Source organism: Mesoplodon densirostris, chromosome X, assembly GCF_025265405.1.
Source record: "Mesoplodon densirostris isolate mMesDen1 chromosome X, mMesDen1 primary haplotype, whole genome shotgun sequence".
In the NCBI taxonomy this organism is placed as follows: domain Eukaryota; kingdom Metazoa; phylum Chordata; class Mammalia; order Artiodactyla; family Ziphiidae; genus Mesoplodon; species Mesoplodon densirostris.
In genome coordinates this window covers 116,669,093-116,681,447 of record NC_082681.1, presented here as the reverse complement: position 1 = coordinate 116,681,447, position 12,355 = coordinate 116,669,093, and the positions used below count along the sequence as shown (strand labels likewise).

The window sequence follows — 12,355 nt, the reverse complement described above, 5'->3', positions numbered from 1 at the left end:
TTTTTTGTTATGGAAAATTCCAAACATGTACAGTAGTAGAGAAAACTGTGTAAGAAACCCCCAGATGCTCATCACCCAGCTTCACCCATCTGCAAGTGTGGCCAATGTTACTCCTCTTCACCTCCTCTGATGATTTTGAAGTGAATTCTAGACAGCATATCATTTTATCTTTAAATATTTCATTTTGCATTTCTAAAAGACAAGGTTTCCCCCGTTTCAGCATAACTACAGTATTATCACTAGGGAAAAAACTCCACAATTCCTTCATTTCATCACATAACCAATAAATGTATTTCCCCCATCGTACTGTGAATGCATTTTTCTTTTAAAAAGAAGCTCCTCCTTTGAATTTGAATCCAGTCACAGTCCATATGATAGTTAATCTTCTCTATTTTTTCTTTTTTTTTTTTTTTTTGATCCTTCCCATTTATTTAAGGAAACTGGTGATTTTTGTCATGTGGAATGTCCCTTATCCTGGAGTTTGCCAGTTGCATCCTAGTGGTATCCTTTAACACACCCCTCTGTCCCATCTATTTCCTGTAAAATGGTAGTTAGATCGAAAGAGCTGCCCATATTTCAGTCCAGTTTATTTTAGCTTTTGCTAATCCGACTTCCTAGGTAATGGTGTGTACATCTGTGAGGAGGTACGTAATGTCTGGTTGCAGTCTAACACATTTTGAAACAAACTCAGGGATATATCATGAGAGATACTTACTACTTACTTTTCCTACCTTCAGTGTGAATTTTCTTTTTCTTTAATTGAAATATGTTGATGTACAATATTATGTTAGTTCTAGGTGTACTGTGTAGTGATTTGACATTTGCAAACATTATGAGATGATCACCACAGTAAGTCTAATAACCCTCTGTCCCCATACAAAGTTATTACAGTATTATTGACCATATTCGTTATGCTGTATATTACATCCCTATGATTTATGTATTATGTAACTGGAGCTTTCTACCTCTTAATCCCCTTTGCCTGTCCCCTCCCCATCTGACTCCCTCTCCCTTTTGGCAGTCACGCATTTGCTCTCTGTATCTGTGACTCTGTTTTCCTTTTGTTTTGGCTTTTAGATTCCACGCATAGTGATATCATGTGGTATTCGTCTTTCTCTGACTTATTTCACTTGGCATAATACCGTCTAGATCCATCCATGTCAAAAATGGCAAGCTTTCAATTTTTTATGGCTAAGTAATGTGTGTGTGTGTGTGTGTGTGTGTGTGTGTGTGTGTGTACACCACATCATCTTTATCCATTCATCTATTGATGGGCCCTTAGGTCGCTTCTATATCTTGGCTATTGTAAATAATGCTGCAGTGAACATTGCAGTACATGAATCTTTTTGAGTTAGTGTTTTGTTTTTTTCCTGGTAAACACCCAGAAGCGAAACTGTATGGATTGTATGGCAGTTCTATTTTTAATTTTTTGAGGAACCTCAACACTGTTTTCTATAGTGGTTGTAAAAACGTAGAATCCCACCAACAGTGCCCAGGGGTTCCCTTTACTCTACATCCTTGATAACACTTGTTACTTGTTGTCTTCTTGATGATAGCCATTCTGACAGGTGTGAGGCAATATCTCACTGTGGTTTTGATTTGCATTTCCCTGATGATTAGTGAAGTTGAGCATCTTTTCATGTGCCTCTTGGCCATCTGTTGGTCTTCTCTGGAGAAATGTCTATTCACGTTCTCTGCCCATTTTTCTAATCAGGTTGTTTGTTTTTTTGGTGTTGAGTTGTATGAGTTCTTTGTATATTTTGGATATTAACTCCTTATCGGATATGTTATTTGCAGATATCTTCTCCCATTTAAGTGGGCTGCCTTTTCATTTTGTTGATAGTTTCTTTCCCTGTGCAAATGCTTTTTAGTTTGATGTGGTCCTGTTTGTTTATTTTTGCTTTTGTTTCCCTTGCCTGAGAAGACATATCCAGAAAAATATTGCTAAGACCAATGTCAAAGAATGTACTTATGTTTTTTCTGGGAGTTCTATGGTTTCAGGTCTTACATTTAAGTCTTTAATCCATTTTGAATTTATTTTTGTATGTGGTATGAGAAATCAGTGTGAATTTCTTGTATAACATACATACAGAAAGTATGCAAAAGCCTAACCGAACAGCTTGAGGAATTTTGCTGAAGTAAACACATACCAGTGTATTCAGTCTTGAGCTCAAGAAACAATATATTACTACATTCTCAGAAGCTCCCTTGTATTTCCTTCTAGAAATTATCCTCCATGCCTCACCAGAAAATTACTATCATCACTTCTAACATCATAGATGAAGTTTTCTTCTATTTCGATGCTGTATAAATGATGTCTTTACTCTTTATGTCTGGCTACTTTCATTCAGTATGTTTGTGAGATGAGTCCATGTGGTCGTACTTCATTTCTGTTCTAGTATGAATATACCACACTGTGTGACTTACCTACCTATGGGTTCTTTCCACTCTGGGTGGTTATGAATAGTGCTGCTTTGGGCATTCTTGCACATGTCTTTTGTTGAACAATTGTATATATTTCTGTTGGTATATACTTAGATGGAGAACTGCTAGGTCATAGGGGACATGTATGTTCAGCTTTAGTAGATATGACCAATTTTCCAAAGTGGTCCTACTAATTTAGACCCGCTACTAGCAGTGTTTGAGTGTTCGACATTCTTACCAATACTTGGTGTTTCCTCTCTTCTTCATTTTATGTGGTGGCATAATGTTGTGGTTTTAATTTGTGTTTCTTTGATGACTAATAAAGTTGAGCACCTGTTCTTATGCTTATTGGCCATTTGAATATCTTCTTTTGTGAGCTGTCCAAGTCTTTTTCTGCTTTCCTATTGACTTGTCTTTTTCTTATTGATTTGCAGGCATTCCTTTTATATTCTGAATGAGTTCTTTGGAAATATATATCACAAACATCTTCTGTTTGGAATGTTTTTAATATATATCACAAACATCTTCTATTTGGAATGTTTTTGTTTTCAGGTATAATTTACGTACCATGAAATGTACAGTGTTAAGAGTATTATGCAAAAAGTTTATCAAAACAATATTTCCGTTGCCTAGAGAGTTCCCTTGCACTCTCCCCAGTCCATACCCTCCCCCTCACAAAAGCAGCCACTCATCTGATTTCTAGGACCATAGTTTAGTTTTGCCTATGCTAGAATTTTATATAAATAATCTCCTCTGTTATATACTTTTTCTGTTCAGCTTCTTTCACTTAGCATATTTTTGAGATTCATCCATCTTGTTGCATGTCAGTATTCTGTCTTTTTCATTGCAGAGTAGTATTCCATGGTAGATTATACCAGTTTATTTATTCATCCTCCTGTTGATGGACATCAGATTGTTTCCAATTTATGGTTATTATGAATAAAGCTGCTATGAACTTTCTTATACAAGGCTTTTGATGGATGTAGCAGTCACCTTTTAAAAATTCATTAAATATTTTTTCTTTAATCCTACTAAGTTTTCAGTTTGTATATTGTTCTCTAAGAAGTCCAGCTATATGAAAGCTTGGATTCGTGGAAAGGATTCATTTCCTAGAAGAAATTTTTAGAAAAAAAATATTCACAGTAGGACTTCATTAATTAGCTTCCCTAGTAGTTTAAGTGATTCATATTACAGACAACTGTTTGGGAATACCAGTTACTCTACTCATTTGAAGTTTCATTCATATGGATTTTTCCCTCTTCCCCAGTTATATGAACACATGTAATTGACTTTACTCTAGTTATTTGCAGTTGCACTAATAGAGACCTTGTCTTTTGGAGGAAGAAGATTATTTAGTCAAACGCATCAGCCTCTAAACCTAATGCTTTGAGTTTGGAGTACTTTAAATACTCTTTGGAAATGGAGGCAAGTGAACATTCTAAAAACAGATAGTTTACAATTGTTAGAAAATACCGTGGTAAAGAAAATAATTCTGTGCTAAGTGTTACATTGGAGGTATGTGTGATAAGAATGTGGCGATCTCAAGTATAAAACGGCACTGCTGAACTCATCCCCTCCAGTGCCTGTGATGTTACTTTCTATAAATACTTCTTGAAACATGAGAGCTTTGATCCTGTTGCCAAAATAATGTGAGATCCTTTAAGTTTTCTAATTATAAATGACAGTATTTTAATTTCGTTCCACTGCCCCTCTGTCCCGTCTCGTCGTTGTTGCCCTCCCCCACTCCCCCACTGCAGCCCAAGCAAAACGGTGTGGCTGGGTCGCGACAAGCCACAGGATTGAATTAAAGCACACATCATTTCCACTCCTGCTCTTCCCCCACGTAACTGGTGCCAAGCCCAAGGAGACCGCTCCTCCTTTTACTCTGTGCTGGACCAAATGATTGAAGTCATCTGTCAAAAGCTAGTCTAGTAGAAGTGGAAGATCTCTTTTCAGCTGGGGCATAAAGTTTGTTTCTTTAAGCCAGTTCAGAGAAAGCTCTCATTAGAAGAGATAAGGAACTTGGAATTCAGTTTTGTATCTCTTGCTCACTCAAAGACTACTGTGATTACTTACTGTATGGTGTGCAGTTTAATATTGATTATGCCCTGTATATGCATGTATGGAAACTGTGATTATTGCTTTAATGTCATTTCTGACAATAGTGCTTCATTTTGGAGGGACAGTAACTACGAATAGAGTTCTATGTAGCAGCTGTTTTGTACATTTTAAAATTCAGAATCTACCTCTAGGTGGCAGCACCAGATACTTTTTCCCTGTTGTTTCGCTCCAGCCTTAACGAGTTATGGTTTAAGCAGTAAAACTTTTTAAAGTTTCCCGAAACTTCGAAATAAGCTGCTTATCGCCAATTTTGTGTGGATTTGGAAAAATTAATTTATATGTTGAATAAGTTTGGGGTTTAAGCATGGATTTTGACCTTAAAAAAGGATTCCAGCAGCAGTGATCCATACTTTTTAACATGACTAATTATATGTTTTCTTAAAAAGATTTAACTTAGCCCTCCGTGATTTGCCTGTTGAACTTATAATTGTCCTCCCAAGAAAATCACTTTTTTTGTGATATTTTTGTATCCAAGTAACTTCTTGTACAAGGATCGTTATATACCTAATATTTTAAGGTAATTACACCATCTTCTCCCTTTATATTTAAAAAATTTACCATTGACTTATGGCCAAGAATGCTGAGGTGAAGTCCCTTCTCTTGAAAAAAAATCAGCTTGTGAATAAATCTGAAGTAATTAGGTAGGCCATTTGTTTTTGTTACTGCCATGGGCAGATAAGGATTGTGGAAATGGACATTTAAAGTAGGCATTTCATAAGGCCTGATAATTTTTCATAACTCTTGGTCACTTGCTGGGCTTTTCTCCGTAAGTAGCAAGGCAGCCCATGTCCAGTTGTGGTGTGCTCAGCAGGCAGGCCTCCCCAAGCCTCAGGTGCACTCAGTGGGCATGGCTGGTGGGGAGGCCTAGAAAGAGATTTCATTGCTTCCTTGTTAGAGCCCAGCCAGTTTTGTCTATGTGCAAAGCCAGCTTTGTTTTGTTCCTTGATATTTAGGTTGTGAAAGAAGCTTGTCTTTCAGAAAACACTTATTATTTTTCTTTTTCCTTACTTTTTGAATAGTATTGGCCTGGGAAATTGATGAATAATTATACCATCAGAGAAAAGGTGGAGCTACTTTCTCATAATCGTGAATAAAGCAAGACATTATGTGAATACAGTTGGATTCACAGCTAGCGGTTCAGGAATTTGCAGCAGTTGCCCTTCACTACAGGGAAGAAGTGGCACCATTCACAGGCGTGGGCGTGGTCTCTCTTACTCCTCTGCCCCTCCTTGTCTTTAAATGAGAGGGTGTATGTTCCCCCACACTTCACTAACTTGCTGTTGCTCTTAGACTATAGGTAACTTGTAAAATAAAAATGTATAGTGAGTCTTGGGGCCAAGTGACCTATGTTACCGTAACCAAGAACAGTTTTTCAATTTGTTTTGAATGTGTAGTCTTTGTTTTTATTATACACTATCATGTTGGGAAATACTCACTTTGATTAATTACTACAAAGAGCAGCTATTAACTTGCTGTGCAACATGAACGTGCATTTCATATATTTTTCCAGATTTGTAATTTTGAATGAATACTAAATGATGGATTAAATGATGTTCATCCCCTATTTTATTTTTTCATTCACGTGGCATTTATTGGGTGCTTACCAGTGATAGGCACCACTGAAAATGATTTGTCCCTAACATCTGATTTAAACTTCAGAAGTGCATGGTGGTGGTAGTAGCTCCATCTTGCAGGTGAGAAAACCAAGACTCAAAGTCTCAGTCTTTTCATTCTTTGTTCAGCACCTTTCCACTGTGTCAGTCAGCCCTAAGTCTTTTATAATTAAAGAGATGTCACGTGACAAGTGACCAGATGGGATTTAGGATCTTGTCACTGAGTTCTGAATACATCTGTTAGATTATCTAACTATGCAAGCTGTTGGTAGAGTTACAATAAGTTTTAGATGTTTTTGGTATTTGAACTTTTTTGCTCAGTGACTGTTTTTATTACTTATTTACCTTTATACTAAAACAAATGATAACTTTCTTTAGATTACTCAGAAGCCTAGAATTCTTCAGGATTGCTAAGGAATGCTTTCAAGAAAATGTTATAAGATATAGTGTGGAATATCTTTTTAAGTGTAAATCCAAATAGTACATTTTGACATATGTGCTTTGGTCAAAGGCAAGTTAAATTGGTTGGCCTTAAAATCATTTCTTTTCTCAAATAGTTTGGGGAAACAAGATAGTGTAAACTATGCATCGATTGATTTCTTGTGTTGTTTTGATTGAAATATAGAAGGTATATTTGGCTTCAGTATTGTCGGGGACATTTTGGCCTATAGAGTTTGTAGATTCATTGTTTTTGCACATATTTTAAATTTCTGAATTCAGAACACCAAAAAAAAAAACATGTTGAGTTTTGACTCAGATGCTGCTACTGAATTTTAACCACTGAATTAGATTGCAACCTACATGCTGTTAACTACTGAGCCAAGATGGAATCGACCACTGCATTGAAATCAGGGTTAGCAGTGGTGTCTGCGCTTGAAGGAGTTGTAATAGCAGTGAACTTGTTTTCCATAATGGGATTTTTATTCTCTATTTTCAGTTTTAATGGTGATACTTTGATTTTAGGAGATTTTAACAGTGCACATTTTTTTGAGATTTTCATTGTAACTTTAAGAAAATAGTAAAACCATCCTATAGACGTAGTTGCTTCCAAACGCAAATGTCCAGTGGAATGTTTCTGCATTGTTTTGGTGCAGTTTACTTGTTTTGTTTATAATCTCCTTAAAAAAAGAAGTCATTTGTCTTGGTGATATGAGCCTCTATCTTGAGTTCAAATGGTTGTGTAGTATGTGCATGAATTTGAAATAATTCTTTTCTGATTTCTCTTCTTCGGGGTATTTTTGGAGAAGGGAATTTAAATAATTGTACCTTTCTGAATTTATTTTTTCTTTAACATTAATAGGACTTGACCCCACCCAATTTAGAGTTCACCATTATCACAAAGATGAAGAGAATGATGCTCTCCTTGGTGGCCCAGCACAGCTCACGGATGAAGAGAAATACAGGGACTGTGAAAGGTTCAAATGTCCATGCCCTATATGTGGAACTGAGAATATTTATGATAGTGTCTTCGATGGTTCGGTTAGTTGCTTTTGTTTCTTTTGTTTGTTTGTTTTGTGAGTGAACTAGTATAAAGTCTATTTTCTCTCTACTATGTGTATAAAAAGGAAAAAGAAAACACAGGTTTTTATGTGTTTAAAGAATTTTAGCATCACATGAATTCTGCCTTCACAACTTACTTATTTCTGCTTGAAACCTCTTAATAGAGTATGATTGAGTATTGTTTTTGGCTTCCTAGAATGCTTGGCCTTGGTTTTTTAAATGGAATCTCTTTAAAATTCTGAATTATCTTAAAGTATTTTTATTGTAATTCCTTAATCAATAGCCTGTATTTCTCCACTCCCAGCCCAATTTATTAAGGCTTAGAGCAATATTTTCCTTTATCTTAAATCAAGTTTATGGGAACTAAGCATTTTTGGAAAGTTTTTGTTTATCTTTACACATCCCACTTGCCTCCTTTTTGACAAAGGTACTCTGATGATCTTTTCTGCTGTCTTTGCATATCAGGCATTAAAAAAGTCACAGGGAGACATTTCTCTAAAGAAGTACTGCCAAAAAATGTATCATTGACCTTGGATCAGAACTTGAAACTTGGCCAATCTACTTGATTCCACTGCAGTGTTATACATGTACTAGCCATTGGCAAATGAGTAGGCAGCAGAACCATGTAAAACCTTGAAACTGAAAGAAAATACGTCCTTTATCTAAATTAAAAGTAATTATTTTAAGTTAATTTGGACAAACAGCAGATGTTTTGCATTTTTTTGAATCAAAACAAAGCAGTCTTTGGAAGCAAGTGCAAGGAAGAGGCAGACACAGATCAGCAATACTTGCTAAATCCTTGAGTTTTGCTTCATTACAGCTGTAAATAAGATAGTTAATTGCATGGAGGCTTGACGACTTGCAGATGGGCTAACTGTGGAAGAGCCGATGTCAAGCTCTAAAATCTCTTCCACCTGGAATTGCTTCGTGTGGCAGGGTAGGGTTATGTACCAGATTGGAGCAGGAAACCAAGATGTTTAAGTATCAAGAAGGAAAACAAATGCTCCAGAAACCCCAACAGTTTTCCTGTATATTACATTTGCTTTGTCTTTGTTCAAAACAAAACAAAACGTTTTCTCCAACTACTAATAGTTCATTTTTTCAAATTTTTACTGCTCCTCTCTCCCCTCCCCCAAATACATTTCATTTGTTGGGGGGCAGTGGTTACAGAAATTTTAGATTTGCTAAGCTAACAATAAGTGATCACTTCGTGGTGTAACACTTAATTTTTAGGCTTTATTCTTAAAAATTAAGTTGGCAGTATGGAGCAAACTGTTTTCATTAACGCTCTTGCTTTGCCTTGGAATGAATTAAGTGCAAATTTAAATTCTTGATCAGTATCTCTAGGAAGGATGTTTATTTCCAATAATGTGACTTCACTGGTATTTTCAGAGGGGAAACTATTTTATCCATAGTCTGTCATGTATTGAATGTAAAAAAAGTAATTTCAGGGTTTACCCTTGGGCTTTGTACTCCATTATGATGGTGGCAAGAGTAGAAGTTATGTGGTGACTGAGGGGATCTTTGGGAGGAAAGTGGTTGAGAAAATAAGGTTAAAAACTTACCAATAAGACGCAAGAGGGAGGAGATATGGGGTTATATGTATATGTACAGCTGCTTCACTTTGTTATACAGCAGAAACTAACACACCATTGTAAAGCAATTATACTCCAATAAAGATGTTAAAAAAAAAGCTTACCAATAAAATGAATTTAAAATATTGTACACCAGGACAGCATGTAAGTTTTTAAGCACAAGACACCTTTTGTAACCTTTTGTGTACTTGTCTGTCTTGACTTCTGTAGGGAACCAATATGGAGCCCAGCTTGTATCGTTGCAGTAACATCGACTGTAAGGCTTCGCCTCTGACCTTTATGGTACAGCTGAGCAACAAATTGATCATGGACATTAGACGATGCATTAAAAAATACTACGAAGTAAGTATCCATAATGAGTGTCTTACATATGCAACTTACTAAGGTTTGGTACTTGTTTTAAAATAAAATGATACGGTTTTTGTATGAAACTAAAATTTTGAAAAGACGGGGGAAAATGATTTGATTTTTCTGTTGGGAATTTCATCTCATTAATGAGCAGTATTTTTAGTAATGAAGTTTTTGCTTTTAAGGAAAAATGAGAATATAATCAGGAAGTGTTTTAGTTTATTGCTGCCTAAATAAAATGAAGTTAAATGGTCACTCAGATTTTCGATCAGAGGAGGAAAAATCAATATTACTTATCTTTGGCAACTAGAGCCGTAAAATCATGTGTGGTGATTTTATTTCTGTTTTACTTTTTAAAAACTTTTTATTTTATATTGGAGTATAGTTGATTAACAATGTTGTGATAGTTTCAGGTGTACAGCAAAGTGATTCAGTTTTACATATACATATATCTATTCTTTTTCAAATTATTTTCCCATTTAGGTTGTTACATAATTGAGCAGGGTACCCTGTGCTATACACTAGGTCCTTATTGTTTATCCATTTTAAATACAGCAGTGTGTACATGTCAGTCCCAAACTCCCTAACTATCCCTTCCCGTGTGGTGATTTTAATAAACTGCCAACTAGCTAACACTGTGTTTATGTGGTAATCTAAACCATTTCATAGTTTAGTTTTCCAAAGAAATCAGAATAAACATCTTTTAAATTTCAATGCTTTTGTCTGGCATTTTAAAGAAGAATGTCTAATTTTTATAAATATATAGTAAAAGTTCCAGAACAGTGAGTGAGCTGTCTGCATTAGAAAGAAGGCTCCTTTCAAAGTTTTTGTTTTCGTTTTTAACACATTTCATATGAACTAGTTTTTTCCTCTTCAAAAGTTAAAATTAAAAGAATAAAACACCACATTTCCCATTTGATTTTTCTTAGTGTTTCATTATGTCATTTGTCATCTAAACAAAATTTCTGTTACTTGAAAGTTCATTGTAACTTAGGTAAAGAGGTTACTCTAGTAAGGCATTTCCCAAAAAATGCTCTGGTTCTATTAGGTAAGACTCTTGACTTTGATCAGTATCATCCTATAATTTCTACTTATATGTTAGTTAACATATAACGTAACATTATCTTCTTTAAAATGGAACTCATTAAATGAAAATCAAGTATTAGATAATTAGGATGAAGAGTAAAAGCATAGAGTTCTATCTAGTCTTGTGATTTTGGAGTAGAATAATTTGTATTTGTCAAGAAAAAAGAACCAAGTAGGTTTGTCTGAAGATATTTTTAAAATAATAATTATGGCTACATTTTGGGAAATCTGAAACGTTTTAGTGAATAATCCGGTGCTGTACTTAACGAACAGTTGGATGGGAATAAAGGTTATCTGTGGGTTCACATTCCGCAGTAGATGAAATGTTCAGCACGTGAAATGTTAGGCCTTCATTTAGCATGAAGAGTCCAAATCAAAACTATTCAGCTCGTTTGCAGACCTCATTGAGCAGAGCATGATTCTTGACTCTTGGGAAGAATTCTGAGTTTTCTGTCTATGTTTAGTCTATCAAAATCTTTACCATGGAAATGTTAATACTAGAAGAAGCTCATCTATTTCCTTCTCTAAGAGCGGGCAATCTGTTTTGACTAAGTTGAGAATAGGCAGAAAAATGATCTTCTGAATAGTTAGAAATATGCCCTAACTGAAAGATTGATTTCTAACTCTGTGTGTGTGGTGTGGTGGTCGTGGTTATGTAAGTATTTTTCAAGCTAAATAACCTAGTTTTAGGCATCCAGACATTTAACCCAAGGTTTCTATAGCATTTGTTTCCATTGTCTACCAACCATCTCACTAGCAGCAAGTTAGTTTTCCTGTCGTTAACTGCCCACTTGATTGACTTTCCTAAGAAATTTCTAATTAAAATACCCAAATGTCATTCCTACACTTGAAGAATGATATGATTGTCCTCAAAATTAAGAACTTGTTTCTCTACTTTCTGTCCTTAGGCATATGTGATTGTCTGGGAGAGAAAGAAATCCATTATTCATTCTTTTCATGGCCCCATGATGAACAAATGTTTCAAATATTCTCAAGATCGGAGCTTTTATACAGAAAGCTCATGCACCTCCAAGTTATACTTTATTGGTAGAGTGTTCTCTTTCTTCCTGACCCCAGACTTAAGAGAACTTTGCCGGTAGAGGGATATGGTGTTGAGTTTCTTTTGTTATCATGCCTCACGTGATCCTGATTACAGTTAGTTCAGTGTGATATACCATAGCAGTGGCAATCCAGCTGGAGATTAATACACCAAGTGTACTGGAGTTAAGGATGTTGGTACTAAGTGCTGAGATTAAGTGACTGTTCTCTGAAGCTAACGACCAAAAGACTTCCCTCCTATTCTGCAAGTTAAAAAATGCTCCCCGCTAGACATAAAGTTGTTAGTGGACTGAGGACAAGAGTCTCCATATTTTGTTCATTTTAGTTTTAGAATCACTGCAGGGAAGAACAACCTACATTGAGAAAGGAGGCATCTCCATAAGGAAGGAGCTTTTGTAAGACAGTGGAGGAATATAAGATACTTGACCAAACACTGTAACCTGCCAAGGAACACAGTTCTAGATAACCAAGAAATCTGGCCGTCAAGAACAAAAGGGCCAAAGTTTAGGGTAACAAAGTATACTTCTTTTTTTTTTTTTTTTTTCTTTTTGCGGTATGCGGGCCTCTCACTGTTGTGGCCTCTCCCGCTGCGGAGCACAGGCTCCGGAT

General features: G+C 35.7%; 1 protein-coding gene across 2 annotated transcripts in view; it reads left to right on the top strand.

Annotated features, from left to right (window-relative positions):
• Positions 1-12,355, top strand: part of POLA1 (DNA polymerase alpha 1, catalytic subunit) — a 300,188-nt gene that overhangs the window by 142,687 nt on the left and 145,146 nt on the right. For both annotated transcript variants that reach the window (XM_060087247.1, XM_060087248.1), the window contains exons 33-34: positions 7,459-7,637; positions 9,464-9,595. In XM_060087247.1, coding sequence (XP_059943230.1) covers positions 7,459-7,637; positions 9,464-9,595 — 311 coding nt within the window. The remainder of the gene's footprint in view (positions 1-7,458; positions 7,638-9,463; positions 9,596-12,355) is intronic.